We start from the raw sequence: 23,537 nt of genomic DNA, 5'->3' as shown, positions 1-23,537 counted from the left end.
ATTCAGAGGTCGCCATTTCCGGGAACTTCCAGGAAGGTCAAAACAAGGTCAAAACAGCTGATTGAAAATTTTGTGTGCAGGTTCTTGACACAATGCAATGATTGAGAGTCAATTAACCAGTTATTCGTAAGTTGAAGTAAAGAAATAGTATTATTTAGGTCATGTTCTACATGATTTAGGTCCTATCTCGAGTCATATTTGAAGCAGTGATAGTCTATAATACTGTTTTAATACATGTAAAGTAACACTGAGTAAGGCTAAGTTTAAGCTTCCTTCACCATCATCATGACCATGCACAAGCAAACTTCTGTACAAATTAGACTCGCTTGCCAGTCCTATATACGCCATACCTATGTATATTAAGGACTGGCTTACGCCATTTTGGATGTCAAAGGGAAATACACACTTAACGATTTGCGCCGGTGAGAAACTTGAAAAAAAATCTTTAAAATTTCATCAATGTATATAAAAGTGGTACCAACCGTATTGTAGGTATCACAGGGAAACCTAGTCACGATTATCGCACTTTCAGTTTCCCACGCGTTTGAACGGGAATTGGATTGCGTACTTTTTCGATGTCTAGTGAGCAAATTTTTTCAATATTTTGAGAAAATGATGTCAAATTTTCTATTCTATATTGTTTGGTAATAATGTCTTTTGGTCATGTTTTTTGAGGTGGGACCCAATTGTGTCACATCTTGCAATTTGTCAAAAATCAACTCCTATTTTGTATTTCTGATTATATTTCAAAAAGTTTTCACCCAAACTTGTAAAAGTATACATTTTTAGAAAGCATATATTGTCATGATTGCAAATCTGTAAAGTTTGAGTGGATATACAGGGTGTACCAAAAATATACAGGGTGATTCCATTGAAAAATACCGAAAAAATTTACTTTCTTTACCACTCCAATATTTCTACATAGTATATTAAATTGGAAAATGAACTTGATATTTGGAATGTGCACAGTTATTCCTTTCATTAAATATTTAGTTTGCACTATATTTGTTAAACCCATTGTGTTATACAGGGTGTGAAAAAAGTTGTAAATTAAATTTTTTAATTTATGTAAAATTTCCCTAAGTGCCATTAAATTTGGAAAATATATTCAAAATAGTTTACAGAATTGCTATAATATCAAATTTAAATATCCAATTCCTATATAGGGTGTTCCAAAAATCAATATACAGTGAATAATTAGTAACAAAGGTACATGTACATGTAGGCATATACATGCACAATTAGCATATCAATAAACTATTTAACAATAAACCAGAGATCAATATATCATCAGATTAAATCCTTTGACTGTAATAATCTCCTGTGAGAAGATTTATTTTATATTTAAAAGATAAAACAATATTGAAATTTATTTCATATGCATGCATGCAAAATTAAAGGCCATTGTATTGTATGACCCACATTCCACTGCATTAATTAAAAGCTTGTTAAATCCTTAATTACTAAGTTTATTAAGATTAACTAGGCAATTATTGTTATAGAAAGTTAAAAAATAAGATTAACATTATGCAAATGCATTTTTACTTCTACTAGGCAACAAAGTGCATAAATTTTATTAATGAACATCAACTTCCCATTGGAATTACACAGAGCTCCTCCGCTCCGGCTCCTCCACTTCCGCACCACCCCTGACTAATTAACCTAATTAAGCTGTTGTAATTAATTAATACATTTGTTTAATTGTATTTGTTATTAATTCATTAGATTAATAATTTATCTTCAAAATAAGACCAAAACCATTTGTTCATGATGAATTTTGGCAAAAATATAGGAATAAGTAGACAAAATGATTTAGCAAAATGTGACAGCACCGCCTTTTTTAGGGTCCCAGTATAAAAAACATGACCTTTTGTCAATAGTATGTTTAAAGTTGTAATTTTGTGTTTTTGATCGCAAAGATCGGATATTTTCGTTCCCCATTCGAATTCTGAACCCTTCGCAAGGGTGCCGATTTCGCAGAACTTTGACGATAATTTTGCCTTTTGGACACTAAAATGCATTCGATCCTTAATTTTGTTTCAACCGAGTCTTAAATTAGCAAGCACAATAAGGTTGGTACCACTTTTATATACATTGATAAAATTTTAAAGATTTTTTTTCAAGTTTCTAACCGGCATAAATCGTTAAGTGTGTATTTCCCATTGACATCCAAAATGGGAAATACGAGTCTGATGGACATAGGAACGGCGTCCATGAGACTCAGCGAGTCTAGGGAAACCTCAGTTAACACATTTGTTAGTCAGTCAAAATGGCCTAAACCTGCAATACAAATTTACATTGAAGTTAAAAAGAAGCTTTTTAAGAAGGAAACCTTCATAAATATGTTGTATACTTCACTTGACCCAAATATATGATTTTTTTTGGTGATGAGAGACTCGCACATGGAATTTCAGAGAGATTTTGATAGCAGTTCCATTAAAAAAAGGTGCTATCGTCATGAGACTAAGATCTAGAAACACCCCGTAATGCTGTTTTGGGGAATTTTGCTAGCAGAATCTTTTTGATGAAAGTCAATCTTTGACAAGATGTAACTTTGCTACGGAAAGTGCTATGAAAAAAAGGTTTTCAGTGTTGGCTTTCTTTACTCAAGGGCTTTAATTTGATATATAAAATGATGCAGTTTGATGGCAAATTTGAATTCACCTGGCATACCTACGTATTGTGCTTGCTAATTTAAGACTCGGTTGAAACAAAATTAAGGATCGAAAGCATTTTAGTGTCCAAAAGGCAAAATTATCGTCAAAGTTCTGCGAAATCGGCACCCTTTGAAGGGTTCAGAATTCCAATCGGAACGAAAATATCCGATCTTTGCGATCAAAAACCCAAAATTACAACTTTAAACGTACTAGTGGCAAAGGACATTATTACCAAACAATATAGAATACAAAATTTGACATCATTTTCTCAAAATATTGAAAAAATTTGCTCACTAGACATCGAAAAAGTACGCAATCCAATTCCCGTTCAAACGTGTGGGAAACTAAAAGTGCATAATCGTGACTAGTACAAATTCAACTTATGCAAATGAATCAGCCACAGCTCATTATTATAACCCATCACCAGCTCAAATTACATCCCATTGAAATACATGTAACTGATGTAAGTGGAACCAACACTACTCAAATTTCAAGGGCTTTTTGTAAAAAAATTATAAGTTTTTCTGAGGTTTTCAAAGTTTTTCTACGGAAGTTTAAGGTTTATTCGAGCTACTTGTGTAGGAAGTACAAGTGGAGACAGTCAAATGTTGATGGACAAAAGTAATATGCATGTGCATTTTTCATAGTCCAGAACAAATTTTCTTGAAAATCCATGCGCCTGATTGGTCAGTTCAGTGCATGGGGTTGTAATGTGAGCAGCTCTGTGTGTACTGTTGGTTGGTGGTTTCCCAAATGTGCAATTGATCATCATGGTGGTGGTAACTGGTGTGTTCTCTTAATTATTTGTACAGTGCCAATGGTGTAAGTTTGATTGTGCCATGTACATGAAATGATGAATCATGATGCATGTATGTAGTCCGAATAATCAGACCCAGAACAAAATATTAATTTCTGATAAATCCTGTACTGGGTCTGAACTGTTTTCATATGAAATCTTGATGGCAAATTGGACAATAGAAGCACATGGTTCTATGTGACAGCTTTTTAATCTAGTCGGGATTATGCACTTTCAGTTTCTCACGCGTTTGAACGGGAATTGGATTGCGTACTTTTTCGATGTCTAGTGAGCAAATTTCTTCAATATTTTGAGAAAATGATGTCAAATTTTCTATTTTATTTATATTGTTTGGTAATAATGTCTTTTGCCAATAGTATGTTTAAAGTTGTAATTTTGTGTTTTTGATCGCAAAGATCGGATATTTTCGTCCCTGATTCAATTCTGAACCCTTCGCAAGGGTGCCGATTTCGCAGAACTTTGACGATAATTTTGCCTTTATGGACACTAAAATGCATTCGATCCTTAATTTTGTTTCAACCTAATCTTAAATTAGCAAGCACAATAAGGTTGGTACCACTTTTATATACATTGATAAAATTTTAAAGATTTTTTTTCAAGTTTCTAACTGGCGCAAATCGTTAAGTGTGTATTTCCCATTGACATCCAAAATGGCGTAAGCCAGTCCTTAATATACATAGGTACGGCGTATATAGGACTGGCAAGCAAGTCTATTTTAATCCCTATTCATGATGTTACGTGAATCACGCTATTTGTGGACCATCCTTCCTTCCTTCCTTCCTTCCATATACGTGCTTACTTCAAATGGTTGAGTACGTGCACAGTTTTACCTCTGCACGATCCTGGAACCTAGGATTGATTGCAGATATCAGAACCGGGGATGGTCCCCCTTCTCTTTTCGAATAGCTCTGACACTTAACGTGCACAGGGTTTGACTCTTCCTGTACACGGGACCAACGGCTTTACGTGAATTCCGAATCACAGACGAAGCACATACACTACCTATATCTGCACGTGATAAGCAGTGTATGGGGGCGAGAAGAAATTCTTCAATTAAATTCTGAAATTAAATTTCTGAACTGAATTGAAGGATTTCTGACCATAAAGGAACTTTTTGGGAGGGAAGAGAATTTTCACCTAAGGCAAGCCCAAGGCTCGAACCCTCGTCGATCGTATCTCCCGGCCGGCAGCGCAACGCCTTAACCACTCGGCCATCTCGCCCACAAGATCTATCTCTCTGTTTGTAAACAAACCAGGAGGTTGAAATCGTCCTCCTCGCCGAATAAGAAAGTCAGCGTAATAGTACGGCACTAATGCATATATGCATGCATGTTCACATTCAAGGATCAAGCCAAGTAGCCGGTAGCCCGGCCTTGCTATGGCTAGAGTTGGGCGGATATCACTTTTTTCCTAGTCGGCAGCAAAAAGTCACGACTACGACTATAGTCGCGAGTCACTGGTCGCGACTTTCTGTGGTCAAAATTTGACCGAAAAATCGGGTGAAAGATTGGTGGTAATTTTAAATTTAGTATCGGTCGGGGCCATGTCAGGTGTTTCTTTACTTTACGGGTTTTTATTCTTACATGTTATAGCTGCCTTGTGGAACTACAGTGTTATAACCGTAAGCCTAGCCGGTGTTATGCACTTTCAGTTTCGCATGCGTTTGAATGGGAATTATTTTGCCTATTTGTTATTAATTCATTAGATTAATAATTTATCTTCAAAATAAGACCAAACCCATTTGTTCATGATGAATTTTGGCAAAAATATAGGAATAAAGTAGACAAAATGATTGAGCAAAATGTGACAGCACCGCCTTTTTTAGGGTCCCAGTATAAAAAACATGACCAACTACACACTAGCAACAAAAGCCGTGCACACTACTGGGGCAAGGAACCCAATTATCCTACCGAAACCTCAGCGACTCAAGACAAGCAGCCCATTTCACATATCAAGAAATGAGGTACATTCTAGCGGTACCTCCCTTCCTATCACAAACAATGCACCGCCCATCCCGAGCCATCAAAAATTCCAGCGCAGCAACCGGACTCCCCGCCCCCACAACACACACAACTCCTGCCACCAGCACGCCACCATCCCCTGAGAAAAATGCAAAAAATAGTCACAAATTCATCAAGGGTTGTAGTTACACCCATCGTATGTGTGAGTTACGGCTTTTGACAATTGGACAAGATGGTTTATATACTGGCTCCATAGTCCATACATTCGATGTACATGTATGTAGGTTGTAGTACTAACTAAATTTAAACTGTTCAGCAAGCTTTAAAAAACATACAATATTACAAATATTGTTACCATTACCTACAAATTTTGAAAACAAGAATAAAATAATAAAAACACATTTATTAATGTTGAAAAAACATACATCAAATTGCATGTACATTTTTTGAGATTTCCTTAAAAAAGTGATGCTTGACCTCTTTCTTGAAAATGTCTTGGCATAGCTGGGAGTGGGATTGCACAGAATCTAGGAGCAAGTTCACACATTTATTGCATTATAAACAAAGGTTTTTTGCCCATGGGTGCCCATACGAGGCTTGAATAAAGCATATGTTCCAGACCTGGTTGAATGTTTGTGTACGTTTATTCTGATTCTAATTCTGATTTGCCGAAGGGTCATTTATCTATTGTGCATACCCCACTGAACCAAATAGCTCCTGACTCACATTTATGATTATATTGTCTTGATCATATATTGAGACCTGTAGAAACAATGAATATCTAGAGGTATTCCTGTCATGAATATGAAGAGCTTGTTTCCAAACCATGTTTATGATGTTTAGTCCACAACCACATGTTTCTCATTTACTTGTGTGATACAATCACAATTACTTTGACAAGTTTGACATTAGCAACAATAAGTTGTACCATCAACAAGCCATTATTTACCACAACAATATGCAGACTATTGTTCTCATTTATGAACCAAAGGCCTCACACAGTATTGTTACGTATATTATGCATCCATGTCAATTTGTCAAAATATGTTTCAGTCAAGTTCGCAGTGAACAAATTTTCCAATTAGTTCAATCTCTTACATAATGTAAGTAATCATGATAATGACATACTATTTTCTTGTCTTCAATGCAGGATATTAAAAGAACTTCTACCTACAACACTATCAAGGACTAATGGGAAACCTCACTCAAATGACAGCTTACCAAGTGAAATGCCTGAATCCTGTATGTGATGTTAGACATTGTTAATTCAAAAAGAAACCGACTTATTGTAGGTAGACCAACTGACATACATCACCCCTGATAATGGTCTAATGATTTTTTACCTGATGATGATCTTTGAGCTGTGTTTGTGTGGTGATTTTGTATCTTGAGCTCTCAAATGTCTCAGTGTACAAAAGACAAAACTAGAATATACAAAATCAGTGCATCGCATCAAATAAATTGGCTTATTTGGTAAATCATACAACTTTGCTCTGTATACAGACGCACAAACACATAAACAATGCTAAAGTTTCTCAATGCAAGAGAAAGAGGAACTCACAAGCCAGATGCATTGCCCCGAGCAGAAGTGACTCGTAGAACGTTTAGTTTAGAACTGAGTAAGACCAAAGATGTACAGCGAATTCACATGAATGGCGTCAATACACTGGATATAGATCCTACTGAAGGAAGATAGTAAGTTTGTTTTAGAGTCATTGCAGCCCAATTCAATCACTTTGGCATCATATCTCTTGTGCTCATATTTGGGGGTTCTGGTTGTGGTTGTATACTTCTCAACGCTTCCTACGAAACCAGGCAAGAAGGGTAATGTGCGCAGAACATCCAGATGTTTAGCTGTTTAGAGCTGTGCTTTGGTAGTGTCTTAATACTTCTCTCTTGAATGCTTTGGTTTCTGTTACATGTATGTCTACAAAACATTGTGGAAGCTGGTTCCAGTCTATGGTTGTGTTAGGGAACACCCAGCAATCTTTCTACCCTGCTGGTCTTTGGAAGGCTATTGTGTGAAGGTTTCTGAGGGTGTCTTGAGGGGTTAATAAAATTTTCTACTTCTGGCTCGTCAAAGATCATCTGTCAAGGCCGAAAATGGGATTCATGTACATGTAGGTTTAAAAAGAAAATGCAAAGCCAGTTTGAGTTTAAACTTATATAAACCTATGACCTTGTAATTGAATGACTATTAAAATCTAAAAGGTTTGGTGCCAAAAAAAAACCTGCCAAAGTGATTGAACTGGGCTGGAATGACTCTTTAGTGTTACCATGGATAGTGTGAATTATGTTTTCTTCATATAATATGTAGAGATATCGTCACCAGGGGCGTAGCCAGCTTTTTTGGTCAGGGGGTCAAAATTAAATTTCTGGGGCACAAAAATTACAGTTGCATCATACAATACATAGAGACTGTTTGTCTTCGAGCTTCCAAATAAAGGCTTTAAAATTGGTATGATGATGTGCTGTAGTGCAGAAAAATTTGGTCTTTTACACTATTCTCGCCCATTATCAGGATGGAAAGGGCTTTATTTTTACAATGTGTGCACGTAGCGTGCACAAATTTAGCATTTTACACTACATGTATTTTGCCCCATGATCGAGCTTAATTTTGGTAGAATTTCCTTTGCCCTCCTGATTTTATCTTTCATTTTTTTTGTCAAAGGGCACTTTCTTTCTTTTTTTGTCAGGGGGCACTCTGCTCTCCCTTTCTCCATATCATTTTACATAATAATGTTGACCATTGTGAAAGTAGTAACTTACATAGATCTACATCATGTAAATCTAAAATTAGGCCAAGTAGATTTAAACCCCGCATTGAAAATCATCGTTTCTCAGGAATACAGCAGACAGCAGGCCAAACCATGGCCAGATAGTAACATGGGTAGATTGATTTCACCTTGAAGGTATATATGGATAGTCTTGCAAATATGAGCTAACTTTCCCCTAGGCCATCCAGTATGCTACAATGTAATGAATGTATGCAGTAATAGTAGGACCACTATTGGTATATACTGGTCAGTTTATATACTCCCATAATTTCCACGTATGTTTTTTTTTTCAAAGTGTGGGTAAAGATGTGGAAATTAAATGGGAGTACTGTATATAAATTGACCAGTAGATACCAGTTGTGGCCATAATCTTTGAAATAATATGAAAATATGATATATATTGTTTTGTTTCAGTTTGCTATCTGGTGGTGCTGATGGTGTGATGTGTGTTTATGATACAGAGTGTAAACCATATACAAAGGAATTCACCTGTCAAACCATTTGTACTGTAGGAAGGTATGTATATGTACAATGTACATCATCCTTATACAAAAATGTACATGTGTTATGGGAGCTTTCATTAGGGGAAAAAGGGTTTGTCTCAGAAGAAAATGGGAAAAACTGTATAAGAGGTACCGGTATGCAAAATTAAAACCTTAAAAAAATGCTCTAAACGGCACATTTTAAAAGCTATTAGTGCGCTGTCTTCTGAGACAAACTTTTTATTGGCCTAATACAGGGTAGCCCTTTTAGTGCAAAGCAAAAAAGGTGCAAAATCAAGTTCCTAAAATTGACAAATTTGGCAGACCCACTGGCAGAACACACTCATACATGTAAAGTCCATGACTGGATGCGTTTACTAAGTTAATGGGTTACCTCATTGATTTCACTAACCACAAGTTCCAAAGGGGTACTCAAAAAGTCATAACAATGATAAGAGACTGTTTTTAACTACCATATTTTAGTCTGAGATATGCCAATTTATCAGTTTTTGACAGCAAACCTCTCTAGTGTGCAGTAGTGTGATTTGATTTTTAACAAATGGTCAACTCCCAAAAACCTTCACAGTTAGAGCAAATGAGGTTTACTTGCAGGCACTCAAATACACATGGACACCCACCCCACTTCCACAAGCATACCTATCCCCACATACTTCAATGCAAATTCTTCATGCAGTTTGCCAATTTTCATCTTGTTGATCTATTAATTTCTTTCAGATCAAATCGTAATGTCCACAAAAAAAGTGTTGAAACTGTGCAATGGTATCCACATGACACGGGAATGTTTACATCAAGTTCAATGGATATGAAACTCAAAATCTGGGATACCAATGCCTTAGTTCCTGCCGATGTATTTGACTTTGAAAAACCAATATATAACCATGATATGTCACCCATAGCAACAAGGCATACCCTTATAGCAGGTAAAGTAACAGCGTATCCAACATAAGACATACAATAAGCCCAATCAGCATTGGAAGTTTGCAATGCATTGTACATGTAGGACAGTTTTTGCAGTTTTGGGACACTTTGTCCTTTGACCTTTCAGAAAATTCAGAAATATTGGGTTTTTGTACGTACAAAATATAATCTAAAATGTTTTGCAATATTTAAAACAAATATAAAAAATATTAGTTTTTTATAAATTAATTATTTGGTATTTTTAATGATCAAAATTGTGACAATAAAATAAGAAAATTAATCATAATTACGTCAATTTTCCCGATATGTCAGAGGTCAAAGTGTCCCAAAACTGCTCTCAAAAACCGTAAGTTAGAATGGCGACTGGGCTTATTGAAATTGACACAAGGGTATACCTAGAATATAACAAACAAGAGAAATGTGAGCCAAGTATACCAGTTACATATCGATAGCCTGAAGGGTCTTTAGTTCTAAAACCCAATAATAAAAGTATTAACCTTAATCCTTACCCTAACCCTGAACCTAACCATAACCCTAAACTAGAGTCCGAAGTTTACCGCTTTCTAAAATCCATTTTCCGTGTTGTAATCTGTGTTGTAAAATTTGTAAATCCGTGTCATGAATAAAGCTTAAAATGTATAAACAATGATATTAATGTCACAATAAAGTGTTCAATATCGAGATCAATATGCTCAGATTTGAATATTCTCACGATAATAGGGCGACTATTACGATGTGTGGTGGGATATAAGGGGTTCATGCCTAGGTAATATACCTTTATTTAGGTATTATTAAACAGTATTTTTATCATAAAAGCTGACAAACACAATGGTTTGACCCAATATAATTCCTCGGGGACAAACAAGAAAATACTACAACAAATATTTGAAACTATAATATAGGTAACATACTACAGACTCCAGAGCCAAAGAAAGCAGCATCTTAACTTAACTTAACTTACTTAATTTATAATGCGCCTTTTCCCGTGGCTACAAAGCGCAACAATAGCATATTAAAAAGAACAGCAAACGTGATCAAATACAGAAAACAAAGGCAACAATATTATGGAAAAAGATATGTCTTGAGCATAGATTTGAGTGATTCAAGAGCGCAGCATTTCTGATATGTACCAGTAAGGTGGTGCACAAACGTGGAGCTGCCACTGAAAAGGCTCTATCACCAGCACCCTTCTTGGAACGAGGCACAAACTAGGAAATACTATCTGCCGAACGGGTCTTCATTGCCCTCTGGGATGATCTTTTCACAGTGAGGCAGTGTCTTGTATACAATCCTCTCACTGACAGGGAGCCAATGAAGTTGGCTCATGAGAGGGGTAACATGCTGAAATTTTGGTTTGAGACATATTAAACGTGCACACTTATTTTGTAACTTCTGCAAACGATTTAGAACTTTCTTAGATATACCATTAAGTAACACCTTACAATAATCAAGACATGATATAATAACAGCTCTAACAGTATTATGGCAAGTATCATAATCAATGTATGGGCGAATTCTGTAGATGTTTCTTATCAGCCAGTTGATAGATACTTACATAATTGAGTTACATGATCAGACATACACATATGATGATCGAAAACAACCCCAAGGTTCCGAAGAGATATAGACGGAAATATCTCAACACCATCCAGAAGAAGACTGATGTTTTCCAATCTCTTCTGATGATGCAGAGAAGAAGTGATGAAAAACTCTATCTTGTCTTGGTTCATCCTGAGTTTGTTCTGAATTATCCAATGCTGAATGTCAACAACACACAGAGATCTATATATTAAAGGGGGGTAACCCTATTGGTTTTGGATATGGATTGTCTTTAAAATTACATAATAATATCAAATATCGCCTCCTTTATGCTGCTTTGTGAAAAAACGAGAGCATTTTCAGCGTAAATGTGAATAAATAGCCAAATTTGCAATCCAATACCTTGGTATACGTGAATTGCATTCTGGGCAGGCAATGACGAATGCTGACATGCTGTACAATGCCCGGCCCGTATTGAACGGAAAATGTTTTTTTTTCGTACCGTTTCAGAAAAAAAGGAAACAAAATATATTTCCCCTTCCAATATGTACATTTCAAATGAATATAAAAAAGTTTGGGTAAAATGGAGAAAAAAACCCTTCCGAGACCGGGTTTTGAACCGGTACCTCTCGGTAAAAAACAAACGCGCTAGTCAATTGAGCTATTTAGCACACCACGCTTACCGTTGCCGTTTTCATAACTATATACGGCGCACCGTCTTGCGGTGACTGATATTTCGTTCATAATTCCCTCCCAGAATTCCAAAGTATTTACCATTGTTTACAAACTGGTATACCTGTAAAAACCGCTGTGATTCATGATTTCTCGAAATACATCGACTTGGAGCGTCAAATTTCAGGATAGTAATGAGAAAAATAGTATCTATTATGTGATACCAAAACCTCATCAACAATGAAAAAAATCGGGGATGATGCTGTCGATCGGGTTACGGACCTTTAACTTTGAAAGGGTGTGCAGCCAGTGACCCCGAAATAAATAACTTTAACATGCATGTTACCTGTTGCAAAATGTAGGACACATTGTGTATCGGAAATGCCACACAACTCAAAATCTGCAAATGTTTTGTTGATGGGTACACATAGTGACATACATACAGATAAATTCTTCTTCTTCCTATATACGTGCATACCTCAAATTGAGTATTGTCGCACGGGCTTAACGTGCACAGTTTTTTTACCTATGCACGATCCTGAAACCTAGGATTGATTGCAGATATCAGAACCGGGATGTTCCCCCTTCTCTTTTCGAATAGCTCTGACACTTAACGTGCACTGGGTTTGACTCTTCCTGTATACGGGACCAACGGCTTTACGTGACTTCCAAATCACGGACAAAGCACATACACTACCTATATCTGCACGTGCTAAGCAGTGTATGGGGGCGAGAAGAAATTCTTCAATTAAAGTCTGAAATTAATTAACTGAACTTAATTGAAGGATTCCCAACCATATAGGAACTTTTTGGGAGGGAAGATAATTTTCACCTAAGGCAAGCCCAAGGCTCGAACCCTCGTCGAATATTATTGGAATAGATAGAATCTATAAGAAATTTGCCACTGTCTTTCACCCTTGATTGAACTTCATTATTGTCTTTTCTCCATCTAACAGTTGGTGACCTGAGTCACCACATCACACTCTGTGACCTCAAATCAGGATCATCTACGCATATCTTAAAGGGTCACAAAGCAGCTGTCATGTCTGTCAAATGGTCCACAAAAGATGAATTCTTATTGGCCAGCGGCAGGTGAGATTTTTATGTTAAGGTGTAACTTACTATTGGTTTTACCAGGGAAGACGAGCATCTTTGATGGTGTAAGTTATTGTGAAACATCACAAAACAACTGTTGTGATCATCGAACAGTGGCGGCAAAAGTGGAAATTTACGTAATTTTGGTTTTTTTTTCTGAAAAGAAGGGGGGGGGGAGGAGAAAAAAATCACCCTTGCCCCACCCCCATAGCACCACCACTGTCATCAAATAGTGCACATTATTAAATAATTTCTCATTGGGAGGTAAGATTTCTTTATGAAAACACTCCTATTATTAGAGAGTATCCAAGCTTGTCAAGGACAACCAATTTTTCTATTGCCCAATCAGGGGATCCAAATGTGACATCCTACTCTGTTCCCGTGCGGTAATTGAGCTAACTTGAAAATCCCCTTGCCTCGTAGATGCGTCATCTACAAGTAACTAGTCTGCTATATGCCTTATTGTGCTCTAACATTTATAATATTTATTACAAGTACTATTCAACTGTCATACGGTCCACAAAATGTATTTTATGTGTGCTTTTTTGTTGTATTGAAGTACATGTACATTGTGTATATATTATATATCTTGAATAATAAAATTGAACAATTTTATTGTTTGCCATTTAGTCGTGACAGCCGTGTTTTACTGTGGGATATCAGGCAAGCCAAAGGCAGTCTTATGACACTGGACCAACACAATGGGGAGACTGTAGGGAGCACATCAGCAGCAGGTATGAGCTATAGGCAAAATATATAATTCTTGATCATGAGAGCCAACTTGGGTATGCACAGATATTTGCATCGAGTGTGCAAAGACCACACGCTTACGGAGCAAGCACATCTTTCGAGAGTTGACTAATTACAGTCTTAGATTGTGTTATTGTGCTGTTCCACGAAAATTATGATGATGCAACAGTACGCAGTAAGTACAGCCTCTCCTGGTGGAGAATTAGATATTTTGCATAGACATCGTTGGGCAGGAAAAACCTCCTATGTGTCATTGGCCCTTGAACATGATTAAAGCAAAATCTCCTATGTAACCTCTTGGCAGTTTTGTTTTAAACATGTTCAAGGCCCACAAGCAGGTTTTTCCTGTCCAGTGACACTATAGTACATCACCTTTAGTGCTTCTGTAAACAGCCGGGGTTACTCAAGTTTGGTTTTGGTAGTGGACCCATAAATATACCAATTTTTCAAGAAATTTGGACCCATTGATATACCAAAAGTCAAAATTTTCGGCCGAATTTAACCAAATTTGTCTTAGTTTTTACAAAATTTTGAAAATTTTAGCTAGATTAAGGAAAAATTGGGCTGTTTTTGAAAAAATTGAGAAAATTTTGAAAAAGGACCCATTCATATACCAAAATAGGCTTTGAAAAAGGGGTCATTGATATACCAGAAGGCTGAAAATGCTACCCATATTTGCGGCATGTCCCCGTATGGTCATTTGTACTGAGTAATAATCAAAGACAGAGATAAAAAGAATTTATCGCGTCTGATGTCACTGTCAATTACGCTCCTTGATTGGTTTACACAGGTTAATAGCGCGTAAAAGGAAGCCGATTTATCTGGTGCCGATTGGAGAAAAGGAATAGCAGAAAATGGTGAAAAATTATGTACTTTTACAAGGCAAAAACTTTTCTAGGCATTGTTGTTATGGTGCCTTTGCGAAAGAAAGTTTCTAAATTCCTACTTAGTAGGTATAAAGACCTAACTTTTGAGATGGTTTATATGTTTGAAGGTGCAAAATTAACAATAAGGCGCCCGGTTATACCGCTGCGTTCAGCAAGTCATTGATCATCACGATACTTGTAAACAAACCATCCTCAAGTTTGATTGACAGCTGACGGCAGACGCGATAAATTCTTTTTATCTCTGTCTTTCTTTATATTAGCCTATATGTGTGACACAATCTGATCCGCTCAGGCTAAAGTCAAAAATTTCACAAATTGAGTTACTACCACTACTAACTTGCTCAGTACCTACAATTACTGATGTTGAATCCCCAGGTCTCTTGAATACTTGGTTGCAAAGTTATGAACCTTTTATGTGTTCATTTTCTTATGTTTTTTATTGGTTTTTTTCCTTCTCCTTTTTGCCTATTGCCGACTTTAGCCTGATTGGATCAGATCTAGTGACATATGAAGAGTACATGGAAACATGTTTTTAAATGTAATGGCAAAACTAGTAATTTACAATGTTAACAATGGAAGGCATAACTTGTAATATCATCATCGCTTATTACTGATTAATTAAGCCAACTTGTGTATTCATCAATTTATCAAGTTCAAATTGGCATTTCTCTTGGCAGTGCATACAGCTCACAATGGCCATGTGAATGGGCTGAGTTTCACAGAGGATGGACTTCATCTTGTGAGTTTTGGTACAGATGACAGGCTCAGATTATGGGAGACCACTTCTGGAAAAAATACTTTGGTAAGAATGGGCAGATAGAATGGCCTATTCCATTTGAAATCTGCACACCTTGGTCTGGGGCGGACATTTTAAAAATGAATTTAGAAGAGCAGCAATGACATCACTTGCATTACATTCCAGATGTTAAATCTACATCATATGCAAAATTTGAGGAAATTCGCACGAGTCCGTTTTATTTTAGGGCCATTTGTCTATAACTGGTCTTTACATGTAGTCCTATGGAGAGAGTACCTGTTGAGGGCGCTATAACCCCCATTTTAGGAACAAAATGTGATTTTTTAAAAATGGACTCGTGCAAATTTTCCAAAATTTTCAGAGTAGTTGCTCAAGTAGTTGCTCTACCTGCTCTTCTCCGAAAAAATAAAAAGTCCTATACTTCAATGATAATGAAACCTAGGTGTGCAGCGCAGCAAAGTCTTGCACAGCGGGAGTGTTTTTAAAATGGAATTGGCTAATGTTGATAGTTTTGAAAGCTATACTCCCCAATACAGTAAGTCAAAGAATTAAGGTACCAGTTATGTTCACCCCTGTATATCTTAAACTAAGACAGATATGTTATAATTGGAACCAGCAGCCCTTGTTGAAATCATTCAAGAAATAAAGACACGACGATTCAAAAACCCAAGGAATATTCAAATTTAAAAGTTGCAGTTTGCTGCAGTGCATGCCCTATTAATTTGTTAACGAATCGTTCTCGAACAAGCAAACTAGCGTTGTGCTCAGCCCTCGAATTAACCCACGGCATAATGCTGTGGGTGCCCATCCCCACTGCCGTAATGCCCTCAAAATATGTCCTTTACCGACGGCAACCACTTGCCGTGCCCTCTAATGAAGTTGCCGTCGGTGCCCCAGCCCTGCCCCTTCATTATAAAATCATCTATCTATGTTTGTGTGTGTTTTCTTCACTTTTGAGAAATTGTCTTGGTGCCCTTCTCAAATTTTCAACAGTTGCCTTGATGCCCTCTAGAAATACTAGTATTACAAACTGCCGTGCTGCCTTGCCTTTTCAGTGAAAATCCAAGGCAATTAGCAACTTGCCCTAAAAAAAGTTGCTGTGTCCCTTCAGATCCTTAATTCGAGGGCTGGTTGTGCTTCCATTGATTAGAGCACGTTAAAACTATAGCATCATGCTTTCATTGATCAGAACACAAAAGTGCAACTTTTGATTTTTTTTCCTTTAGATTTTAGCTCACCCTTTAATTCTCAAACAAATACAGTCTTAAATCAGAGCTGAAGAGTACAGGTATTGACTGCTTGTTTTAATTTTGACATATTTGTCTTTATTTAGGATATACAGGGGTTAACATAACTGGTACCTTAATTCATTGGTTTACTGTATATGCCTTCTATCTATATCTTCTATGCCACTTTACAGTGGCGTACCATGGCCTCTCCTACCCCGCTCAACAGCCCGAAAAGGTTGACCGAAACTTTTTCCGCCCTTTTTCTTTTCTTATTCTTTTTGCCGCCCCTTCTTCTTCCGCCACCCCTTCATTTTGGCCCCCTACTTTTACCGGGGCTCGAGCCCCCAAGCCCCCCAAAAAAATATACACATATGCTTTAAATACTTCCAAGATATCAAAGTCAACATGACATGTGTCCTTATAATGCTGGCTTTAAAGTAACACCGGACTTTTAAAATTTCTCATTAATTTGTGAAAATATGATCAAAAGTAGCGCCTATTTTCTTTATATTTGGCTAGATACATGTACATGATGGCAACCTGTGAGAAATTATATTTATTATCTTTATTATATTATATTTATGACCTGCTTTTATTGACAGGCAGTTGATTCTAATAATGTTTGTTTAGATATAAAGTGTAATTTTGTCTGATTCCATCTACAGATCAATTTTGGCAAGTGTACCAATGAGGGCAGGAAGACTCTCAAACTGGCCGTTTCCATTGGCTCACAACCAGATGCTGTATTTGTGCCAAGCGTAGGCGATATAGCTGTGTATGATCTACAGAATGGAGAGCTAGTGTATGACTTGAATGGCCATTATAATGCTGTTAACTGCTGTATCTATCATCCTCTGTATCAGGTAAGATGCCATTCTACAGGGGTGTGAGAGGCCACAAACCAAAAAGCGAGGAAAATTACTAAAAGCGCTGAAAAACAGCGTAAAATCAGGGTAAATATGCCAAATATGGGCTGATAATGAAAGAAAAAGAGTAAATTTTGGCAACAAAAAACGAGGAAATCAGCTGAAAAGAGGAACTCTCACACCCCTGCATTCTAACAAAAAACACCATATAGTTTCTGATTTATGTTTAGAGAGTAAAGGTATTGTTTTTAGCTGCTGCCGTACATCTATCGCAGTAGCTTAGCCAGCAGGGGGGACAGAGTACCCCCTGACAAAAAATGAAAGAAAAAAGTGCCCCTCTGACAAAAAATGAAAGAGAAAATCTAGAGGGCAAAGGAAAAGAAAAGGGGCAAGGAGCCCCTTTTCCACCAAAATTCAACCCGATCATGGGCCAAAATATTGTAAAATACAAAAATTTTTGCACGCTAGACGCACCCATTGTCCCAGTAAGGCCTTTTGTTGAAGCTCAAAGACATGTACAGTCTCTCTAAAAAACAAAACCGATGTATGTATGATGCAACTGCAATTTTTTTACGTCTGTGCCCCAAAAATTTTATTTTGCCCCTCCCCCGATCTATCGTCTCATATTATATACACTGTCAACACCATTATTAAGTAGAACTCTTTTGTGTGAAAAAAATAATGGTGTTACATGTTATATGAGATGATAGATGCATAACAGTGGCTAAAACAATACCTTTTTCTAATTCTTTGAAAAACAGTTTGATTCAAATGAAAATGTTAATCATTAGTATACAGAATTTTAGTCAAATTAAATCCTACATTTTACAAAGAATTAACTATGGCTTAGAATCAATCAGTCCTGTTGTTGCTATGCACTTCCGATTAGTTCAAATAGTGCGTACGCATATTGCGTTGACTAGCACGCACTGAACAGTGTTATATCATCTCATATAACGCAGTAGCTTTGCTTTAAAGCCGACCTTGAATTTTCCATCCGATAGAAAGGAAAAAGAGGGGAAAAAAAAGAAAGAAAAGAATACTGAGATGAAACAACCATGCCATATCCCCTCTGACACTAGTCTGAAGACCATTCACTTAATATGTATGTACTTTCGCGTGGGGTAGGGTAGGCAGTGTCTGTACAAGCAGTTAGTGGTTGATTGTTGGTGACTTGTTGGTGATCACTTTTGTAGCTGGGCTCGCGAGTCTTTCTTTAAGGTGGTATTGGATGCATTTTCTAGAAATTAGGAAATGCTTTGAGCATGTTTTAAACAGATTAATTGAGTAGGATAAAGTACACTGATCAATATGCCTTTTGTTTGGAGCAAATCGGACATACGGTTTCCATAATACATCAATTTGTATGTTCTTTGTATCCTATTGTTTTTGTCAATAATCAATATAGTTAATGAACTAAAAGGACTGCAAAGGCTCATTAATATGTAATTTTGCCAATATTTTGCTAAAATCAATGCATAAATGTTCAGGGTACTTTTATTTTGCATACTTTTGTCCTGAAACTTGGTCAAAGTGTTTCTAATATGTTCTAATGTATTATATAGTGAAGCCGCCCTCTAATTTGCATATTTGCATAATTAATGAGCTAATTTGCATAAATGCTAATTAATTATGCAAATATGCAAATTAGGGGCAGCTTCATTATAAAATACATTAGAACACATTAGGAACACTTTGACCAAGTTTCAAGGCAAAAGTATGCAAAATAAAAGTACCTGAACATTTATGCATGGATTTTAGCAAAATATTGGCAAAATTATATGTTAATGAGCTTCTCCAGTCATTTTAGCTCATTACCTATATTGATTATTGATAAAAACAATAAGATATAAAGAAAATATAAATTGATATATTTTGAAAACTGTATGTCCGATCTGCTTCAAACAAAAGGCATATTGATAAGTGTGCTTTGCTCTACTCAATTAATATGTTTAAAACATGTTTAGAGCACTTTCATAATGGGTCCAATACCACCTTAAGTTGATAGTGGTCCTACTGTTCAGCAAGCGATACTTGGGAGTGGTCTTACTTCAAGGCTTGCACTATACATGAACTGTTGTTGGTGGCTTTTAGTATTTTTGTAGAATGGTCTAACATTGGCCTTCCTACCACGCCACTAGACATTTATTTACCAGTAACTTTCTCGGGTCACTGGACCCTCTATGGTGTAGCAAGAGCTAAAACAACCAATAAGATTGCTGGAACTTTCTTGAGTGTTTAAGAATTTCCTTAAGAATTTCCTTAGTCCAGGGAAATATTGTAATGAAGGGGATCAAAATTGCTTGAGGGTCCTGTGATCTAGCTCCATGACTTAAACTGTATAAGTGAGCATACATGCAGCATGCAAAAATGTGCAGGGTTTACCATTAATTTGTCCTTTTTGTGCAGGCCTTTTCACAGAACTGTAGTGCCACTTTCCAGTTGAGCTAGAAGGGGAGGGAGCCATTAAGATGATATGAGTTGCCTGTTTTCTAGTATAGGCCTACCTGAGCAAGTTTTCTTACCTTTTTCCCGTGAAAAAAATGGGAGTAGAACACAGAGGGTGTATGGCTTTTTTTAACCAGGGGGACGTATGCCTATAAAAACAACAACCCTGTGTCTGCTACTGAATTAAAATGTTTGAAGATAAAAGTGTCATAATAGACTTGATTTAGTGGAGAGGCAGAAGGTACCCCTGTGTGGGATGGGGAGTACTCAAGTTTGGTTTGGGAATGGGTAGGGGGCAGGGGGGACAGAGTGCCCCCCTGACAAAAAATGAAAGAAAAAAGTGCCCCTCTGACAAAAAAATGAAAGAGAAAATCTAGACAGCAAAGGAAAAGAAAAGTTAGGTTTGGGAATGGGTAGGGATGTGCCAGTGAGAAAGTTAACCCATCCATATACCAATTTTACAAGAAATTTGGACCCATCACTATCCAAATTGTCAGCAAAATATAATGTAAATTGCCCAAATTGTTGAAAATGTTGGCTACATTTGGAAACATTTTGAAAATATTACTCCCTATACCAAAATTCGGGGTACATTATTGATATACCAAATGGCAGAAAATGAATTTGTGTTTGCAGGCCTGACATCCCCATTATGGTCATTTGTACTTAGTACCCCGTCCCACTGGGTGCTTTTGCAGGGCCTTTCACCTTGCAATGCATGCTCATCCTCACTCATTTTGACATTGTATTTTCCTACAGGAACTGTACAGTGGAGGTAATGATAGTAATATTCTTATATGGGAGCCTGAGCAGATGAGAATCATAGAGGAGGATGAAGAAGAAAAGAGACAAAAGAAGGTGCGTATGCGGAGAGCAAAAGTGCATTTGATTGAATGCTATCATTCCCCTCAGCTCCCCCCTCCCCTGTTTACACCCTATGTCCCTTTGTTCATCCTCTTCATCAACCAATTTGTCACACAAGCATCAAAGGGCATATATATTGCTCGGACAACATCATATCGTCGGCAAGCTAATATTATAAGGACAATGAAAATGACTCCTTTATTGAGAAAATAAGTCGTTTAAGATTGATATTTCACAAAAACCAACTGTAAACGGTGAGTTCTTTCCAACTAGATAGATTTGACCTAGAAACTACTGTGATGTCATGATATGAATATGGCCAGCATTGAGAGAATGGACTAACAACACTGTCAGTGCACAGAACTTATACTGTTGTTTTTATCAGAAAAAAAATATGAATCAAGTATTACAAATTAAATGGTTTTTACACACATTGATAAAATCAGGCCGGTTCTTTATTACATATTAGTAAAATGTGATATTAAAATTCATATATGTAATATGTATATGAATTTCACTCTACTACCAATATTGTATTTATGCAAATAACCAATTTCCATGGTCTGTGAACTAACCATTTGTTGTGCTGAATAATCTTCCTAATTTTTTGTGTTGAAGGTCGTGCTTTACATACATCAATGAACATCAAAAGAGTTCTCCAAAACCCATGTGTATGGTATATAATGTACAAATATATATATAATTTGTCTCTATTTGCTTTTTGCCTCTATTTGCTTTTTGCCTCAACAGACAAAGAAATTCTATGGTCAAAATATCACAGCAACAGCAGATACATGGAGCAGTGATGAAGATGATTGAAGAGAACCAAACGGGTCGTCCATTATACCAGAGATATCACATGAATTGATTACCTGGTATAATGTATATTGGTGATGAAGATGACTACCAAGATGGATGACAGAACCCAAACGAGGAAGACACAGCTCCTGGCACAAAACAGATCTCAGCAGACACTAAGACTGCAGTAAAAACAGCTTTGGAGTTAAGACTGTGAAGATGTTAAAATGTGATAGGTTAATATCTTTTCCAGTTACCCAGGTGTTGTGGCTTGTGAATAGAGTTCTATAAGATGTACCCATGGTGAATGGTTGTTGGAGAGATAGAGCCAACGGCAGCATTTGTTGACATTAGTGAATGCAACGAGGGCTGTTAATACAGCCGCTAGATACAGATTAGAAAGCCATATTATAACATTTCTATAAGTAGGGATGACCAATGAACCATCAACTTGATTAGAACACTCCCATAGACATGCAGGGAGCTCAAATGTGCACTGCTTGCACATACATTTCTAAATTGATCTCATTCTTTTATTTTTCAATATTTTTCTGTAAAATTTGGGGAAGTTACTGCCAATTATATTTTGTAACTATCTTGCAAATTACAGCAACATAACTTATTTTGTTTTTCTGTAAGTGCGAGTCAAAATTGGTCCATCGCCACAGTGCGCTTAATTGCCAGTGGCTGAGTTTAGCACTGCTCAAGAATGGCACAAAATATTCAAATCAGTAAGATCAGGTGAAAAACGTGGCCTACTGAGCTGTAATTTGGCAGAGTTGCCAGTAATACCTCTATCATACCCTCTGTAAAAAGGTTAAAAAATTGAACAAGTAGATCTCGAGTTACAAATTAAATCACCAGCTTCCCTTTGGAATTTTTATATTCCTTTCAAATCATGTTAAGAAGACACCTTTCTGAACATAAATGTGAAGTTTCGTGCTCATTCGATGTATTGTTCACCTGATCTTAACCCTAAACGTTTTCTTATATTTAGGCCTATAATATCTACAACTTGCTGCTGGCTATACCTTGTTTAGGACTTTCAAAAGAAGTACCTGAATGTGCAACCATAACTGTTTCAAAATAGCCCGCGATAGTCATGCAGGTAACTCCGAGGTCAAGCATTGAATTGGTTTGAACAAAGATACTCATAATATATTGAGTGCTACTTTGGTTTGAATGAGGAATACTACAGGAATACACATGAGCATGATGAGGATAATCTCTATTGTTGTGAATGAGTCAATGACCTTCAAAACTTAAGATTTTGTTTACATACACCTACTAATTGGTCATATTAAACCCAATAACATTGAAATTCTTGGTTGTGAAAAAAAAGTTCACCTACTAATAGTGCAATTTTGATTTTGTGCCATATCGGCTATCTTGGATGATTTTTGGCAAATGTCCTCTAAATGCATGATTTCAATGCCTTGGTTTGAAAAAATAAGTTATGCCAGTGACTAGTTAAGTGCCATTTCATAAGAAACCCCTTTGATACTTTCACAATATGCTTGTTTCATGTTTGCAAATATGTTAAAATAAAGAAATATATCAAGGTAAATATATGCTTATGCCAATTTTGCTCCCAACTGCTATTTTTGGACCTTGTCATTTTATTTCGTTCCAATGACCGGTCAGAATGGGAAACTTTGATAATTCATAATTCGAAAAAGTTTTTGACCGATTTTGACCATTTAACCACCAAAATACTTCTGTTGATTAGTTCTACTCAGAAAACAATCTTTTGTAGCAATATGGTCAACATGAAATTTTGATGGTTATCCCTACTATAAGAAATAGAATTGTATTTTTTTGGTATAAAATGTTTGGTATGTCCTCTTTTAATTTGGGCCCAAACAGACAAGGCAATACAAAGCCACTCATTTGAACGCGGGTCGTGTCGGGATGTGTCACGACTGCCTGCACGCCATGTACATACTGTGTTATGTACATCGTGTACGCGTTCGACTAATATTTTCATCGTAAAATAAAT

At 36.6% G+C, this 23,537-nt stretch overlaps 1 protein-coding gene across 1 annotated transcript; it reads left to right on the top strand.

The window, feature by feature from the left end:
- The first annotated feature begins 7 nt into the window (after positions 1-7).
- On the top strand, positions 8-21,958 carry LOC140164462 (DNA excision repair protein ERCC-8-like). Its single transcript, XM_072187782.1, has 10 exons — positions 8-126; positions 6,586-7,130; positions 8,627-8,728; positions 9,430-9,635; positions 12,801-12,936; positions 13,570-13,673; positions 15,254-15,378; positions 17,228-17,425; positions 20,636-20,734; positions 21,491-21,958. The coding sequence occupies exons 2-10, from the start codon at positions 6,958-6,960 to the stop codon at positions 21,557-21,559; spliced, it is 1,212 nt and encodes a 403-aa protein (XP_072043883.1). The 5' UTR covers positions 8-126; positions 6,586-6,957; the 3' UTR covers positions 21,560-21,958.
- The last annotated feature ends 1,579 nt before the right edge of the window (positions 21,959-23,537 follow it).

Source organism: Amphiura filiformis, chromosome 1, assembly GCF_039555335.1.
Source record: "Amphiura filiformis chromosome 1, Afil_fr2py, whole genome shotgun sequence".
Taxonomy (NCBI): domain Eukaryota; kingdom Metazoa; phylum Echinodermata; class Ophiuroidea; order Amphilepidida; family Amphiuridae; genus Amphiura; species Amphiura filiformis.
This window is presented reverse-complemented; position numbering and strand designations above follow the sequence as displayed.

Bases quoted from the DNA above. Each gene is read 5' to 3' on its own strand.
- LOC140164462 (XM_072187782.1), top strand. From the start codon at position 6,958: ATGCTAAAGTTTCTCAATGCAAGAGAAAGAGGAACTCACAAGCCAGAT. The intron at 12,937-13,569 runs GTGAGATTTTTA...TTTGCCATTTAG, and splicing joins TTCTTATTGGCCAGCGGCAG to TCGTGACAGCCGTGTTTTAC. The intron at 15,379-17,227 runs GTAAGAATGGGC...TTCCATCTACAG, and splicing joins CTTCTGGAAAAAATACTTTG to ATCAATTTTGGCAAGTGTAC.